At 44.1% G+C, this 18,345-nt stretch overlaps 2 protein-coding genes across 2 annotated transcripts in view; one reads left to right on the top strand and one right to left on the bottom strand.

The window, feature by feature from the left end:
- Positions 1 to 6,433: 6,433 nt before the first annotated feature.
- WDR77 (WD repeat domain 77) lies at positions 6,434 to 13,542 on the bottom strand. The gene is made up of 10 exons (XM_004620096.2): positions 13,281 to 13,542; positions 12,849 to 13,034; positions 11,266 to 11,407; positions 10,830 to 10,879; positions 9,939 to 10,009; positions 9,753 to 9,807; positions 9,298 to 9,369; positions 8,633 to 8,741; positions 8,101 to 8,169; positions 6,434 to 7,537 (listed from the first exon to the last, which is right to left on the bottom strand). Exons 1-10 carry the CDS (start codon positions 13,396 to 13,398, stop codon positions 7,378 to 7,380), a joined length of 1,032 nt encoding a protein of 343 aa, XP_004620153.2. The 5' UTR covers positions 13,399 to 13,542; the 3' UTR covers positions 6,434 to 7,377.
- A 115-nt stretch (positions 13,543 to 13,657) lies between these two features.
- Positions 13,658 to 18,345, top strand: part of ATP5PB (ATP synthase peripheral stalk-membrane subunit b) — a 12,023-nt gene continuing 7,335 nt past the window's right edge. Inside the window, exons 1-5 of the mRNA XM_004620097.2 lie at positions 13,658 to 13,812; positions 14,086 to 14,122; positions 15,459 to 15,604; positions 17,134 to 17,297; positions 17,663 to 17,788. Of these exons, the coding sequence (XP_004620154.1) occupies positions 13,773 to 13,812; positions 14,086 to 14,122; positions 15,459 to 15,604; positions 17,134 to 17,297; positions 17,663 to 17,788 (513 nt within the window). The 5' untranslated portion in view covers positions 13,658 to 13,772. The remainder of the gene's footprint in view (positions 13,813 to 14,085; positions 14,123 to 15,458; positions 15,605 to 17,133; positions 17,298 to 17,662; positions 17,789 to 18,345) is intronic.

The raw sequence follows: 18,345 nt of genomic DNA, 5'->3' as shown, positions 1-18,345 counted from the left end.
ATTGCAGAGATACTAATCAGATGTCAGCATCACAGGCCACACAGAGAACTTACAATGTCTAATGTTGAGATTACTTCCTTTCAGTATAAAGAAACAGTATTTTTATCATTAGCTTGCTTGAACATCTCAAAATGAAAACAAAATAAAATGTGTCGATGTTTTAGGACAAGACTATTTCACTGAAACTCTATAAAAGCCCTAGGAAATATTCCCACCCAAAGGAGATTATATTTCCATTTGTTCATCTATTATTGCATCCTTTATGTATTCAATAAATATCCCTTGAGATAGTAGAGATAAGGACCAGGAGGATTGCTCCACAGCTTGGAAGCCGGCCTCACATGCTGGGGGAAAAGGCAGCTCAGATGGAAAAGGGACCACCAAGTAAAGGATGCTTGGAGAGCCCGCTTGGGATGGGAGATGCAGGCTGACGGTAGACTATAGACCCTATAGACAGAACATGATGGCCACTTAATACCTGTATTGCAAACCACAACACCCCAAAGGAAAGAGAGAGCAAAAGGGAATGTGCCTGTCACAGAGATGGGGGTGGGGATGGAGATGGGGGCTGGTGGGAGGAATACTGGGATCATTGGTGGTGGAGAATGGGCACTGGTGGAGAGATGGTACTCGATCATTATATGACTGAAATGTAAGCATGAAAGTTTGTAAGTCTGTAACTGTACCTCACTGTGATACATTTAAAAATAATAAATATAAAAATAAAACACAAATATCCCTTGAGTGTGTACTTTATAGATTACTGCTAGAATTTATAGATTCATTGGCAAATAAGACACTATTTCTGCTCTCAAGAAGATTCCAGTTTATGGAACAAAGAGGTAGTACAAAGATAAGGCATTTGCCTTGCACAGGAGCCCTGGTTTGATGTCTGACATCACATATGGTTCCTTGAGCCCCACCAGTACCTAGTCAAGAGTAACTTTTCAGCATCTAGTCAGGAGTAATCCCTAAGTACCACTAAGTGTGGCCCTCAAAAAACAAAACAAAAAGAAACTTTTAGTTAAAAACAACAGATGACTCATCATCAGTGGCTACTGTGTATTTTTCTCTCTTGAGTCTCATGGGTGAGTACAGTGGGGTAAAGGTGAGTTTTGTTTCCAGGCCAACTTGAGTTCTAACCATCACTGGGGCCACGTGAATGTCATTTACCTGCTCAATACCACCTTCTATTCCTTGGGCTAACAACTGAACAGGAAAGTGCTAACACTGAGAATAACACTGGATCAGGCTTTACAAAAATGTGCTTAGATTACCCCTGGTGTTATTTCTTATTCTATACTCTTTTTATTCGATTCTCAGCTCCTTACTGGTATGTCCTAATTTTTGTACTAGATTTTTATTTCCCTTCCTTTCCTCTAAACTGAAGGCACCATAACTGACTCCTAGGACTTGGGTCCTTACTCAAATTTGCCATACCCATGGGATCTTACTTGCTTTCTTCTTATTAAAAAAAATTTTGTTCATGACCCACACCCACAGTGCTCAGGGTTTACTGCTTGCTTTGTGTTCATGAATCACTCTTGGCGAGCTCAGGCATCCATTTAGGGTTCCAGGGATTGAACCCGGGTCTGCCAAGTGTGAAGCAAGCACCTTACCTGCTGTACTAACTCTCCAGTCCTTACTTGTTGTCTTCTAGGATCTTGCTTTATGTGGAATGCACATCTACACTCTCTACTTCTGAGTTTTCTCTAGCCTCACTGACTGTTCACTCCCTCCCCCAGATTCTATATCTCTGCTATTTCCCACAAGATTTGTGGTTTTCTACTCTGATTCCTTCCAGGGACAGTGGCTATTAATGCTGCACCTCTCAGAATCAAATTTGATCCCCAGTCTGAACCTCACTTATCTGCACTTAAGCCAATTTACTAAGCAGATTTTCCTCTCCAGACTTCAGACCTAACTATTCCACACCTGCAAAAGTGCCTGATGATGCTCAAAAGAATGCTGAGAGAATAATAGATGCCCAGCAGTGACCTTTCCTTCATTCAGGGATGACCATGCCAAAGGGTTGGCAACTAGGACTCTCTGTAGTAGCAGACAATGAGGAGTAAAATGCTGAAAGAAGTGTCTATTGAAAATCAGTGTGCCATGTCGTTCCATTTGCTCCCATTCCTACTCCTTGAGTTCTTGCTGTCAAAACTTCTGTCATTGCTTTTTAGTTTTACAGGTCCCCCGGAACCTTAAAGAATCTCTCTCCTACTGCCTAGCTGGTTCTCACAGAGACGAATACAGATGTTCTTCAGTTGAATTACTGAAGAAATCCCTGATGCTGTGTAACCCCTACCATGTTTCCCACACCAAACTAGAGGAAGGCGATTACAGACATGAAGTGCTTACCTTTCAACAAAGTTTTTGACCAACTCTTTCATGATAGGCGTGAATGAAGATGACTTTAAAGAATCAGGACCTAAGCAAAAGCAATTGGCTGGAAAACGTAAAAGCCCAGAATGTTGATTAAAGGCCAGTGTAAATTTCCAGAATTTTTCCAGTTCTCTAAAATTTCAAGAAATTTTCCAGCCCTTGAAAATGAAGATCAAACCCATGTTTTCCACTTTCTGATATAAAAGATAAAGTTTGGGTCATGTATGAGAATTTTTAATTTTATATTTGTTTATATTAATGCATATTATCATATAAAATTCATCATTTTGTAGATTAAATTTAAATTTTGAGGCAGTTCAAAAATAAATTTTTAATAAAGTACTCATGGTAATTTTACTTACTTAACCTGTCATCTAAGCACAGCACAGTTAAATATATACAGTCAACAAACCAGCAATTTCACTTCTAAAATTTGTCTTACTCCTAACACATTTGGCTCAGGTACAACAAGAAAATGTGTTCATTGCAGCTTTCTAAGTAACAACAAAAATGAAACAAAAATCCTGGAGAAATGATCATTATCAGGAGATCAATATGTTATTGCTCATTCTGGCTTGAAATTTTCCTTTCATACCAGTGCTTCTCAACTTGGCAAAAGGAAATGCTCCCTCTCCTGGGGACATTTGACAATGTCCAGAGGCAATTTTGGTTGTCACATAAAACATGGGATGGCTTTATGTGGGCAGAAACTCGGTGTGTTGCTAAACATCCTACATAGGACAAGATAGTCCTTCATCAACCCTCCCACACTCCTGCAACAAAGAATTATTCAGCATTGATGATAGACCAAGCTTAAGAACCCCTGGCTTAGGCATAGTTGCTTTTGCTGTTATTCTTTCAATTTCATCCCGAATATGAAAGCATGATTCTCATTAACTTATAGATTTCATCATTAAATAGGGTTCAGGGATGTGGCCTGATGGTTAAACCCAGACCTTGCATATGAGAACCGAGGTTTGATCCCTAACACCACAAAAGTAAAATTAAACTGTTTATTACAAACAAAACTTCTTTAGTAGATAGATATATAATCAGTTATCTTAGAAAGCCTGAACCAACAATTTAGCGGTTTTCTCTGAGAATGAGTGAGCTCAGAAAGTGCAGATCCAAGAGAATGAGCATCCTCAGGCTTGGGGACTAGGAACAGGTCTCAAGTTCAGTTATAGAAGTAGAGATTGTAATAGTATAATTCAGTTTGGGGGGCTGCACCTGGTGGTGCTCAGGATTTACTCCCAGCTCTGTGCCTCCCAACAGTGACTGGAGGACCACATGGTGACAGGGATTGAAGCTGGGACTCCTCCATGCAAAGCATGTGCTCAGGCCACTGAACTATCTCCCCAGTCCGCATAACAAGTATGTTCAGCAACTCTGTTCTGTATGGCTGTGTTTAATATTCCATTTCCCTTTGCTATTTCATATGAGGGCACAAATTTTTTACGTTTAAGGCAGGAGTATGAACAAATGGCTATTGCCCTATTGATGAACAGCTGGCTTTGAGCATTTCTTATTTGAGGACATGGAATTGTACCTGTATTAAGGATGAGAGCATATTAAGTGGCAAAAAGGACTATGGTAACAGATATGTTCCAGGTACCCCCCTCTCTCTCTGCGCATCCTCCACCTTGCTCTCCACTGGGAAGTTTGTGACATCAGAGTGTTTACTCCTTGGGATACTTCCCAGTGAAGACACATTAAGGTCATCTCTGCCTTGTCAATGGTCATTGCTGCTCTCAAGGGAAGTTACTTCCTCTGACTCTCTTTTTTCTGTTTCAGGCAAAGTTCCTGTAACAGCTCTACACTGCTGGTCCCATGTGCTTGCACCAGCACTGTGGTTTTCCCTGCAGCACTCCAAATCTCTGTAATGAGTCCCCTAGTAAATAATCACTCCTTGGGCCAGGAGATAATACAAAAATTAAGTCGCATTCCTTGCCTATGCTGCCTGGTTCCATCCTAAACCAAAACCAAACAGAACCAGGAGGTATAGTCTGTGCAACTGTAGATTAGAGAATAGGCTTCCTACTGCCCTATGGTATGGGAAAGAGCTCAAGGACCAGTCACTGTCTGGTGACACCTGAAACTCTCCTTTAGCTTTCTTGTGTTTGATAGTGGCTCTAAGCACACCCCAAGGAGTTGCCCACTCTCCCTGTGGGCAGCAGATGAAATGGATCTAGCCAATGAACTTCAAAATAAGATGATAGGGAATGAGAGAGAAGGGAACTTGCTCCAGCATTTGTACATCTGAACCAGTGAAAATAAAGGCAAAACATATACTTGTACGGTTTTAAACAAATCACACAAAATGAGAGTATTTCCAGCTGCTGTGAGCAGGTCTACTTCTACAGAAACAATTCTCAACGACCTAGGGAATAACCCTATGTGTGATACACTTCTGATTACTATGAGATTACCTATTTTGAGCCTTTTGCTCACTGTGGCAGCCATTCCTACTAGAACTTTTGCAACTGTCTCAATGGCAAACATTAACATCCTTTATAGAAACATTCTTCAAAATTTGCCTTCTTTGAGGTCATTTCAACTACCTGGACACATACTTGCTTGTATTTCTAATTTTTTTGCTTTAAACAGTTTTTGAGGTTTCTTGTTTGGGGCCACACCTAGCTGTGCTCAGGTCTTACTCCTGTGCTTGTGATCACTGGCCACTCAGGATACCGTATGGCATCCTGGGACTCAAACCTAGGTAGGCCATGTACAAGGTAAGCTCCCTATCCACTATACTATTGTTCCAGGCACCCCATCTGTTTTCCTACTAACACTTGCTTAAAAAATTACAAACGTTTATTTTAAGGGTACAATATTATCACAGCATACTCACCACCAAAATTCCACTATCCTTCCACAAATCTGTTGGGTGCTCTACCCACACCCCTTTCCTTTGATAACCTGTTCTGTGAACAGAATCTAAGGGTTTTTTTGTGTGTCTGTTACTTAATAAAAAATATGGAGGCATCATGAGTTACACTATTTGTTCCAGGAATAAAATGATTCTGCCAACAGAATCTCAGTATTTGTTTCATTGATCATTGATTCCCCTTTCTTTATATTTTGCATCATCAGCTGCTATTTGTCTTTTGCCTTTCTACTTTGCTTAACAGGACACCCTCCATTTCCGGTCATGTTAGAGCAAAATTCAAGATTACATCTTTTCCTGCAGCTGAGTAGGATATATAGCCTATATACAAATTTTTATCCACTCAACAAACATTGGGCACAAAAGTAAAAGATTACTTTCTTTATATGCCACGAGTTAAATCAGCTTTGGTAAAATGTATATTGTTTTCACAGAACATCTTTGTGGGGAAATGACTGTAAATTCAATCTACTCCAAAACCAGTGCTCACTGAGGTCATCTTTGACCACCTGAGATGCTATGAAAGAATACTGAAACACTGATTTCCTTTCATGGAGCTTGGTCTCCATCATTAAGTCCATGAGGAAGAGTTAGGCAAATGGAATGCTTTTCCACCTCAACTCATTTTACTTAAGTGATAAAAATTTTAAGGTTTAGGAGAAACGTTAAAAATTTAAGGTTTAGGAGAAACGTTAGGACCAAACCCCAAGTCCCGGTCTGCAGAATGCCAAACAATACAGTGAAGACTTTACACTTACCTCACCCAAACCACAGCTCCCATAACTACAAAAGCCCAAGTGTAACTGTGAGAAAAGAGCTCATACATGGCAAGGGGGAAGCATGGAAACCTTGTAAGTATTTTGGCCAAATTCCTTTAGACTACCCCAGCTCCATGCCCTTTTGGCTAATGTAACCTTGCAAAGCTCTCAAGTATGTAATGATTATATTTAGTTGCAAGTCAATAGCAACTGACCCAAGATGTCTGGAAGTGGTCGAAGAAACGAAATGGGATCTGCCTGTAAGACTGACAACGCTGGTAACTCACATAGGTGTCAAAACACATGTAACGCACGCATGCACCATGCACCATGCGCGCGCGCGCACACACACACACACGCACACACGCACACACACACACACACTTCAAGACAGGCCAACAAAGCCTAAAATTTTTATTTCATCAACCAGTATTTGCTTCTCTGATGTTGCAGTTTCAGAATGCACAAATACATTATCACATTTCCGGTTCCTAGAGAAAAGGGCCGAACACAAGGTGAGGGCCCAGCCTGTTTGCAGGGTGACCAATGAATGGCAGGCATTTCTCTACATGCCTGTCGGTTAACCAAAGTGCCTGCAAGCTCTTCATCAACCCAAACTTTTTTCTGTCGCATCAAAGATAAAAACACTTCTCACATATACAGCTGGATATAGGCAGGATGGGGGAGGGGTTCGCAGGTGTGGGCACCACACAGCACCAAACTTTGCATTCAGCCTGAAAATGTATTTCTTACTCAGTTTAATGGCAAGGGGATATGCGGATATGCAAAACTATGTGCTCCAGCTCCTCCCCAGTGAGGTGGGATGGGGGTTCTGTGAACAAAGCACTGCCCATGAAAAAAGTGAGCAGAGTGCTATTAGGGGGGGAAAAATTGCCCCCAACTATAGGAATAGTAAACAGAGGCTTCTAAGAATCCAGGGATACCACTTCCCAGCCTCACCCATACATGATCGATTGATTCCTCATGCACAGAGCTAGCTGGGAAGCATAAATCCCTTTAGTGAACTCCTGGGGGGTGGGGGGGCGGCTTGGAAGGCAGGGGAATAGGCCCTGAGGAAACTGTGGCATGGGATTTTTATTCCTCATCACTACCGAAAGCTAAGTGTTTGTACACACACCCAGAAATAGGTATATACCCATCTTCAAGAAAGGTTTCCTTCCTTAGGGCCACAGGATCCCAGAACCAGCCACCCCCAGGCCGAGACAATGCCTATTCACAGAACAGATCTGGTGTGTCCAGTGTGTCTAAGGCTCCTATGTTGTCCCACCAACTGAGAGGACGGGGCAAAGGGAACAGGGAATTCTGTCTTGTCTTGCATCCACTCTACTCCGCCACACTCTTGGGTCCAGTAGCTGGCTGGGGTTCTGTGGGCACAACATGGTGGATAACCTGATGGTCCCAGCCGACAGTGGTCACGAGGGAGTGATTGAGGGGGGACCAAGTAGCATCTCGCACAAAATCTCTATGGGCTTGGCTTCTAAACCTAGAAGAAAAGACAGAAAAAGAGGGGGCATGAAACCAGAGGAAGTGAGCAGCAAATTCAAGATAAGTCAACACACCCAGGGCACATTCTTAGGTGCAGCACACACAGTTCAGCGTCCAGATGGCCTGTCACCAACAGCAGTGTAGCCAGAAACGGACTTCATCTGTACCCAGTGCAGCACCCATTTTCATCCAGGAAGAAGGCTAGAGCAGAAGCGAGATGGTCCAGAATCAGGCAGAACATCCTCGCCAAGTCAGAAATATAATTCAGGCCTCCTGCCTTTCACCCTCACAGGCTGTTTCATGAACCTGGGTCTTTCCATGTATAGGTGAGGCTACTCCTTTTCCAGAGATGGCTGGAAGGCAGACTTAGAAATTCTACCCTGCACCACACTCCACGAAGTAAACAGCTGGCCAGGCATGAGCCTGAGGAATCGGAGGCCCTCAGAGGCTTGCCCACTCTCAGCACTGGTCCTCTCCAGAGATATGCACTTTGCTCTGCTGAGAAAGGCAACCCAGCCAGCGCCATGCCCTCCCAGTCTCCTGGTCACAGGACATACTTACAGCTCAGCAAGGCCTGAGTCCAGCACAGCAAGTGAGCAGTCTTCACTGACAGAAGCCAAGAGAGGAGCACTAGGAGGAACGGGAGAGAGCTGTGAAAGGCCAGGCCCAGGATCCCAAGAGAAAAAACCCTCACCAGTGCCACTACCGCCAAGCGCACTGCAAAGCACCCTGCCCCTCTGGCAGCTGACTCTTTGGTAAGGGAGACCACCACTCTCACCCACCTTACAAGTGTGGGGGATATGGAGTAACACCCCATTCATGAACATCCTGGCAACTTAGCAGTCTCCCTGTCCTGCTTTCAAAATAACCCAGAAATACTGGCCTTTTCCACCACGCACTCTGAGAGGCTCAAATATTCATCGCTTTGAAGGCTAAGCAGGAGTGAGACTGGACACTTTTGCCCTTTTTGCAAAGCCCAAGAACACAAGACCTTTCACCCACGGAGACCCCAGCAAGTGTGTGTGAAGCCACTGTCCCGCTGCCTAATGCTCTGCCAACAGACCCGCTGGAGGGGTCTTGACAGGGGCAGTACCTGTGTGGGGAGAAGACCAGCCCAGTAACACACTGGGAGTGCACCGGTTTGCTGATGGCAGAGCTCGTACTCTTGATCTCCACGAGGGAGATGGTCCCACTCTCATCTCCTACAGAAGAGGGAGCAAGAACAGAGGCGTTAAGAGCACAGACTCTGGAGCCAGCCAGACGAGGACTCAATCATGGACATGACCAGTGTGCGCAGCCATTTCCTGGACAAAGAAGGGCAACTGGCCACTGGGTGGCTGTGAGAATTAACAGAGGTTAGTTATTACTGGGCTCACAAACAAGGTCACCACCCATGCAGCTTTGACACGACAGCACTGTGTCCAGCTGGGGCAGAACCACATTCCCCACGCTGCACAGCTTGATGCTTGCTTTGGGACCCATTGACTCTTTGCTATGCCCAGACAACAGGAGCCAGAACAAATGCTGGGGAATCAAACCAACTGGGGCCAAAGCATCATGTTCTCCAAAGCTAAACAAAGATCACTTTGGTTCGTTCCGCCGCCCAAACCCCCATCAGTATAATTTTCTAGCAACCAAGTGTGCTGAGGAGCAGCTAGAAGCCGGCGCATGGCTGAGTTAGTAGACACTCAGGGACTTGCTCACATTCTCATTGTCCCCTCCCCAGTATACAGCACACGAGGTGACATGCTGCCTCACCCAGAACAAAGACGTCACTCTGCTGAGGATGCCAGGTCAACGAGGTGGGAAGGAAGCCAGAGGTACTGCAATCTGCAGAGAGAGGAAGAATCTAGAACAGCACTCACAGCCTAGAAACTGTTACGATGCAATCACTCCGAATCCCAGAGCTTCATTAGGCTTCCCAGACCCTAAGTATGGCCCCATCCTTGACCCTCAGAGCCTGCATGTAAACATTTCTGGACACAGGTCACAGGCAACGTTCAAGCTTAAAGCCTGCAGGGTACAAGCCCATTTCATCCCATCAGAAAGTGCAAACAAGCCATCCAGGGACGAGCCCTCGGAGGGAAACAAAATGTTTATGTCACTCATGGCAGAGAGACTGGGCATCTAGCAATGCCCTGACTCTGGCCAACGAAACGTTCTTTCAAGAGTGTTCCAAGTATCACCTTCCCACCACTGAGTATCTGACTCACCCATCTGTGACGCTGGCTTGGGACAGCGTGTATCCCAGAGCAAAACTCGATTGTCCTGAAAGAGGGGCAGAAAAAGGACTTCACAATCTAAAGCAGCTGCACTTGCCAGGCTTCCAGGCTCTAAGCCTGGAAGGTCTGAGTGTAGTGGGGGGCGGACTGGGGGAGGAAGTGGCAGCTGCAGCTCACCTCACTACAGGAGAGAAACACAGAGTCTTCGTGGGGAGAGGCCGCCACACAGGTCACCTCCCCAGAGTGAGCTGGAAAGGAGAAAGAGAAACAAAAGAAGCTGGAGGCAGCGTGACCCAGCAGTCCAGATTCTATAATGCCTTTTGTTTCTTTAGACAAATTATGCTTCCATGGTCAGTGCTAACTTCTCTGGTTTATGTTTATTTCCTTCCCCTCTGCTACTCATTCCAAATCCCTAAAGGGAGTCAGGGCGGTAGTTCAATGGGCTGAGTATTGCTTTGTGTGCATGACGCCCAGCACTGCCAGATATGGCTCACAAAACAAAAACCCCAAATCCCTCAAAGTATTATACTGCTCATCTCTTGCACTCTCCAAAAGGCTTGTCTCTGTCGTTTATTTTGTGGAAGGCGCAATAAATCTCTTTTCTTCATGTTGGCCTTCCATGGATTCTAAGAGAAAAATATCTATGGAAGGCAGTTTAAGCCAATCTTCCTGGAAAGTTTGATCATAGCATTGTAGAGAGGTGGTTTCCAAAACTTACAACGAGTACAGTACACAGCAGATAACAAAGACTTTAGTACAGGGATCTTGTGAAATTGTCTTGAAATCATCTTGAAAAACAGTACCCTCTAGCACATTTTAAAACTGATAGTTAATTTAAGCTTAAATAGATCATTTCTGGTGACCCCCTTATAGATTTGTTCCAAGCATACATTTCTCAAGACTTTGGATGTTCATAGTAAGAGCAAAGGCCTGCCAGTAGCTTTGGAAGAAAACTCTTAGGAAAGCAACATGCTGTCCCTAATATTTTAGCAACACTCAAAGAGCCCAAAGAAGAAGAACAGAAACAAAAGTTAAGGCCAGGACTGAAAAGAAAGAGTAAGCACTCACCCCGGTAGGAGTTCTGTACAGTCTGCTGGGTAAGGTCCCAAACCTTGATGCTAAGAAGCAAAAGATCAAAGGAATTTGACCGACACTGTCTACATAAAAATAAGTGTTCAAACACAAACATCCTCTTGTCCCATGTCTCTGCTTATTAGGCTTCAACTGTTATCCATTTAGCATAGCATACTACAAAATCTCTAAGCCAGTAGATTCTAACACATCACTTGAGATGGGTAAGATATTAAGACACCATAGAGAATGCCCCATAACCGGGTATAAGAACAGGGACCCAGGATCAGAGAGACAGTACAAGGGTAATCTGTTTGCCTTGCATGTGGCCAACACTGATTCAATTTCTAGCATCCCAGGTGCCTTGAGCCAGGTAGTGAATCCTGAGCATTGCCAGGAGTGGCCCCAGAAAAGAAATAGAACAGGGACCCACCAGAAGTCTTTGCTACCACTGACGGCCCGAGTGCCAGAGCTCAGGGCACTGACTGAAGACACTATGTCATCGTGCTCATACTTGCAGAACTTGCTGACAATGAGAGACTCATTCTCATCTAGTTCCCACAACTCCACAGCACCTGTTGGGATAAGACAAGGGTGAGAAATCAGCCTGATTATATTAAGACACAACGTACCTTGAGTTTTCAAGTAGTCTGTTGAATGGAAAAGCAAAGTCCATATCCTTAGAGCGTGTTACTACTTCCAACCAATTTGTTTTACTGGCATCACTGTTTTCCTAATAAACAGGTAGGGTGAGTCTCTTTCAGAAAAGGACAGAAATCAGGGCCAGAGAGATAGTACAGCAAGTAAGGTGCTTGCTTTGCATGCAGCTGACTGGGGTTCAATCCCTGGCACCCCTGTGGTTCCCTAAGTCCCATCAGGAGTGATCCCCAAGCACAGAGCCAGGAGTAAGCTCTGAACACTGTTGGGTGTGGCCCCAAAACCAAAACTAAGATGCCCCCCCCCCCCCCGCAAAAAGAACAAAGAAAAACACAGAAGAAGGTTAAAACAGCTGGTAAAACCTATGATTTCATTTTCAGTGTCAAAATATTGGAAATTAAGATGCTAGGAGAAAAGAATGAAGCCTCCACCAGTTAAATGGTTAAATCATCCCAATTATTTGGACATTTTGAACACTTAGCTTACAAAGTCTTACAAAACATACTGAATGATTAAATGATTTACACAGAAATACCTAAGTACAGTATAGAAGTGCCCAAATGTTTCTTGATTAAGCAGTGTTTAAACTCGAGTTCAGAGAAGCTATCTTTAATGTCCTACTTTCAATCTTTTCATGAAATGCCTAACACCTAAATTTCAGTTAAAAAAAAAATGTCAATGTCTCTCCCTATATCTGAGCCTGACATGCAAAATAAAGGGAGTTAGTAAGGTGAGAAGTGGGTAGAGACAAATAGTACACATTGGTTTCAGAACCATCTTTAAAACTAGGATTATCCTTGATCTGGTTTGTGTGTGTGTGTGTGGGGGGGGGGATTCAGGAGGTAAAGAAAATGGACTACAGTTTAGTTCTTAATCCCACCATGAATTTTGTTACATTCCCACTGGGTTATTTAGAATATTGCAAAAGAAGTTTTAAAATGAAAGAACACTAATAATAATAATAATAATAATAATAATAATAATAATGGGCTGGAGTGATAGCACAGTGGGTAGGGCGTTTGCCTTGCACGCAGCCAACCCGGGTTAGATTCCTCTGCTCCTCTGGGAAAGCTTGGCAAGCTACCCATGGCTATTGGATATGCCAAAAATAGTAAGAACAAGTCTCCACAATAGAGACGTTACTGGTGCCCACTCGAGCAAAATCGATGAGCAACGGGATGACAGTGATGCAGTGATTGATTAATAATAATAATAATAAATATCTGCACAGGACTTCTCATTGGAGCCCAAACCCTCGACCTCTACCAAGTATGGAGGTGGGGACATTAATGATTGCACCCAACCTGACCTGTACCCTTGTCCTCCAACTTCACCTGTGGAGTTGAGAGCACGACTCACCTGAATCAGAGGCGACTAGGATGCCTCTGTCCCCTACCCAAGTGAGATCAGCCACTCCCGCCTCAGTCTGGACTCCCGCGGAGCAGAAACCTTCGTTGGGTGCAGCACATGGGTCCTTGAAAAGCCAGAGGGAGCCGGCCCAGCAGCGACCGCTCAGGCTGGAGGCCCCGAGCAGAAGCGCTCCATCTAAGGGAGACACAAGCTGTCAGCGCGTGAGAAGCTCAAGGGCTCGTCTCCATGGTGACCGCACGGGCGAGCACGCGGGCAGGGGCTGGATCCGAGCTCCAGAAGGCGGGGCAGGGCTGGAGCCTTAAGTTCGGTGACGCCGGGCAGGGATCGGGAGGGCGGGAGGGGCGGGCTGGAAAGGTGAGTCCCGCAGAGGGGTGGCCCGGGCCCGGACGCGAGGGAGCCCAGGCCCGGATCTCAGCTCACCCGACCGGTACCGCGCAACCTCCAACTGCCGCTCCATGCAAGCAGGCGCGTTGGGGGGCAGGTTCCATTCGCGGGTCGCCGGGGGCACCACTAGGGGCGGCGGGGTTTCTTTCCGCATCTCCACGGTTCCAAAGCCACCCCAGCCCCACGCTGGACGCCCGCCGAAGATTCAAGGCCCGCAAAGGAAGCCCACGTGGTGGCCCTTTGGGCCTCCGCCCCTCTCGGCCCTGCTAGCCGTTCGACTTCTCGCGATAATTGCTTCTAGCGGGCCATTCCGCTTTCCGGCGGTCCGCCCCCAGGCAACAGGTTCTCGGCGCGCCGAGCCTCTTCTCGCGAGACTTGCCTTCTAGTCGAGCCAAAGTTGATGGAAAAGAGGGCTCGACGTTCGTCTCTCGCGAGACTTGTGAGCGGCCATCTTGCTCCTGCCCCTGACAGTCTCCCGTCCGGGTCACAGGGACCTTAAGACGGCTGCTGCCTGGACCCTTGCTGAGCATGCTGTCCCGTGTAGTAATTTCTGCGGCCGCCGCAGCGGGTAAGACATGTAGACCGCGACCCATGTTGTTGGGGTGTTTGCACAGCAAGCGCGTCTAAGATCCCTGGGTTGGGAGACGTAAAGGGGGAGAAGGGGCAGCGAGATTTGGGCCCGGTTGGGGAGTGATTGGCACCACATCCAGGGTGAACACGGGGTCTCGGGGGACCGAAAGGAGGGGTTCCTGGCCCTAGCGATTGGACCCCGCGGTTTCCTAGGGAGCGGCAATCCGGGGTTCCCTTTGACCTTGCTGACCTGCGGCCTGTGTGTTTGCAGCCCCCGCTCTGAAGAACGCAGCCCTCCTCGGCCCGGGGTAAGTGTGCGGGGACCCACTACCCCCGTTAGCCGCCGGGGCGGTATTGTCATTTCACTTTGGGATGACTTCCACTTGGCCTTAGGCTGGCAAGAACTTTCTCGGGGTGATTTTGAACCACTTAAAGCTTCAAACGTATGCCCCGCGCTCTGGTTGCTGGCATGCTGGTTGAGAGGATCCTGCTGAGAAGTGATTATTTTAAGCAAACAGGTGATACTGTTAATAGGACCGGAAGCGGAGTCCTCAAAGCCCCGCCCCTCTCCCTGGTGACCTTCAGCTAGACTTTGGGTGTCCCCACCCTCAATTTCCTGACCCCATACCACTGGCAGGGACAATTAAAGGGGGTGATGGAAGTTTGTTTCCACTCTGATACCCCGAATTCCAACTTTCGCTGTCAGGTCATCAGAAGTAAAAGAAATCATTCACACATTGCAAAGACAAATTTGCCCCTCCAAATAACCAGAACTAACAAATGTGAGTGAGGCTGAGTCGGCTGGAAGAGGTGCCTGAAGAGGTGTGATTTGGTCCTGACTCCAGAGCTGCAGAGCTCTGTGCACCCAATTTCTGGGCTCACAATCCCTCAGGAGATTTGAGACTCCTGTGAAACTCAAAAAAACTGCCCTAAAAATATGATGGACTGAAGAGCTAGTACAGCAGAGAGGGCACTTTTCTTGCATGTAGCTCACCTGGCTTCAATTCTTAGCACCTCATATGGTCCCCCAGACCTCTGGGTGTGGCCACAGTGCAAGACAAGTGTCTTAACCTCTGTACTATTTGTCCAATCTAGAGAGTCTTAGGTTTGAATCCAGGTAGTCTCTTAAGTATGTCAGTATGGTAGTAAGAAACTACCTCGGCATCATCCTTGTTTCCACTAACTGTTTATAATACAAAGCACATTGTGTTTTCTTTAAGGAATATGCTTTTTTGGGCTGGAGCGATAGTACAGTGGGTAGGGCGTTTGCCTTGCACGTGGTTAACCCGGGTTCAATTCCCAGCATCCCATATGGTCCACTGAGCACCGCCAGGAGTAACCGCTGTGCATCGCCGGGTGTGACCCAAAAAAGAAAAAAAGAATATGCATTTAAAAAAAAAAATTTTATTAGTGAATCACCGTGAGGTATAGTTACATACTTACAAATGTTTGTGCTTGAGTTTCAGTCATATATTGATTGAGTACCCATCCCTCCATCAGTGCCCATTTTCTACCACCAGTGATCCCAGTATCGCTCCCACCACCCCTACCCTGTCCTCTCCAGCCCACCCTGCCTCTGTGGCAGGGCATTCCCTTTTGCTCTCTAAACAATATGCTTTGACTTTTTGTCATTGCTATCTGCAGGGTATTGCAGGCAACAAGGATTTTTCACACAGGCCAGCCAAGTCTCGCCCCTGTACCACCTCTTCCTGAACATGGAGGGAAAGTACGGATGGGGCTGATCCCTGAGGAGTTTTTCCAGTTCCTTTATCCAAAAACTGGTGTAACAGGTAACATTTGTGTTTGTTAGTATGCTAGTATGGTATGGCTTTTGTTGATTTTAGTGTTTTACATGTTTCACTTATACCCCAAATACCAAGTCCGTTATTTTAAGAGAAAACTGGAAGTGATTCTATATGACAGTTGATTTGGGGGCCAGAGTTTGGTTCAAGTGGCAGAGCACATTCCTTGGATGAGCAAAGCCCTGGGTTAGCCATCTCCTCTCTTTTATGCTTCCCCCACCTCCTATTGATTTGTTGCTCTGATTTGTCTTTGGAATAAATTTGTTTAGAATTTTAAACTCAATTTTATAGCATCATCTCTATTTATAGATAAATCAAATACCTTCTCTAAGCCAGGCTTAGTTCTAGGCATAGGATGATAAACTAAAGAACCTTCCGTCTTGGAACATATGTTTTATCTTGGCATAGAAAATAAAAGTAAATTTATAGTATGCTTTCAGGTAATGGAGAAAAATCTGTAAATTCAAATAAAGCGAGGTAAAACAAAAGAGTTTATTACATTGTATATGTAAGTACGAAAACAAATTGGGTCAGATTTACCAGTTTTTTTCCTCTCAAAGGGCATAAAACTGTTGTAAAACCTTGAATATCTTTGTTTTCATACACATAATTTAATCCTTGAAACAGTCATATTAATCCTTATAGCAGTCCTATGAAGGCATTTTTATTACACAGGAAAATTAGAAAACAAAAGAACTTGTTGACAATCTGTAGTGATTAAGTAGATCTGGTCTTTTGATTAATTTTAATGTTCTTTCTAATACACATATATTCAAGGTCTTGCCTATACCCATTCATACTATTAGAATGTTAAAAACTAAGTAATATTTCCCTAAGTGAAGTTGCAAGAAATATCAATATTCTCAAATATTTTTTTGCACATATAGCCTCTGAAAGTAACAAGCCACCTTTTTAGAACAGTCCTGTTTACTGAGCAAATATGCTTGGGACTTGATATCTATTGTCTCAGTTTCATTAACTCTGTGAAGAAAGTACTACTGTCATTTCATAGATAAGAAACTAGGCAAATACTTGACATTTGTAGTGCCCTCCATCACCAGAAAGTTGAGTACACATTCTTCTCCAGTGCACAAAATCATTTTCTATGGTAGACTACATATTGAGTCACAAAACATATCTCCATAAAATTAAAATAGTAATCAGATTAACTGTACTCAGATTGATGCTTTGAAAATTGAAATTAATTACAAAGTGAAGTGTGGGGAGAAAAACTCAAAAACTTGGAAATGAATAGAAACAGACACAGAGATGGTTTATACTTCTAAGGCTTAGAAGTTGATACTTAACCGTCTTTAAAGTTGCAGTGATTCCTTGAGGCCAGATCCTTGTACCTTCAGTTCCAGAATACTATTACTCAGTCCAGTGTTCTAGCCCACCCTTGGATCATTTTAATCACTACTTGCTTTTAACTAATCAGATTCAGAAATACCTTTCTGTTGTCACCTTTTAGATATAGCATGGCTATTATACAATAACTTTTTTTCCCTCCCTTTTAGGACCCTATGTGCTTGGTACTGGGCTTATCTTGTACTTCCTATCCAAAGAAATATATGTGATTACCCCAGACACTTTCTCTGCCATATCAACAATAGGGTTGCTTGTCTATTTGGTTAAAAAATATGGTGCCTCTGTTGGAGAATTTGCTGATAAACTCAATGAGGTAAGAATAACCGTTAGCCTGCCTTTTTTTCAGTTTAAAACCATTGTTAAGGTATAAGGTCTAGCAATGATGGTTTTGAATGAATGTTGGTTGCTCTCATTTGGTAGGAGAGCCTGCCAAATGAATTATTATCATAAGTGCTAATGTTTTTGAGGTGAGTTTTTTTAATGATCTTTACCATACATTTGTTCACTCAACAAGATTGTTATATAGCTGCTTTGGATATTTTTTTAGGATTTGTATGTTTCTTAAGAATTTGTGTGTCTCTTTGTGTAAGTAAAAGGGATAATTTGAGGAAATGCTAAATCTAGTTTTATTACCCATGGTACTATCACTCATGATTGTTGTAAATATCATAATTGCAGCAAAAAATCGCCCAACTTGAAGAAGTGAAACAGGCTTCCATCAAGCAAATCAACGATGCGATTGAGATGGAGAAGGCACAGCAGGCACTAGTTCAAAAGCGCCATTACCTTTTTGATGTCCAGAGGGTAGGTTTCAGGACTTTCCAAGGAGAAGTTCCTTGTGTGTGTTTAAGTTTAGGATCTCTTTGGAGGAATAGATGGAGCATATTTTATTTAGTGTAGAAAAGTTTGGGGTAAGATTGGCACATGGTTTTCTTAAACATTTAGATCTATAAATTGAACTTATTTATTCAGTTAGAATTATTACTCTAAAATTAGCAGCAAGTTATAAAGTGATACATTTTTATTCCACACAAAAGGAAAATAGTCATTAAAGTATAGCTGATTAAAAATGTCATTGTCTAAGCCAACAGGTAAAATAAGTGCTTTGGGTTTCAGGCATGCATATAAGAAAACCTTGTACCTGTTAGAACAAAATCTGATAGCTTGCATTCTAGGTTCACAAAGCAAATTCAGGTCGCAGTAGAGGTTTTTTCCATATTAAAATAGTTCCTGTAACAATTTTTAGAACATGTTGAAGTACTTGGTACTCACTTGGAACCCTGTACTTTAGGCCTGGTGTTTAAAGTGAAATGCCTTTAAAAAACATGTTACAGAAAACTGAGATGCTACGGTCAAATATT

This window comes from Sorex araneus, chromosome 5 (genome assembly GCF_027595985.1).
Source record: "Sorex araneus isolate mSorAra2 chromosome 5, mSorAra2.pri, whole genome shotgun sequence".
Taxonomy (NCBI): domain Eukaryota; kingdom Metazoa; phylum Chordata; class Mammalia; order Eulipotyphla; family Soricidae; genus Sorex; species Sorex araneus.
This window is presented reverse-complemented; position numbering and strand designations above follow the sequence as displayed.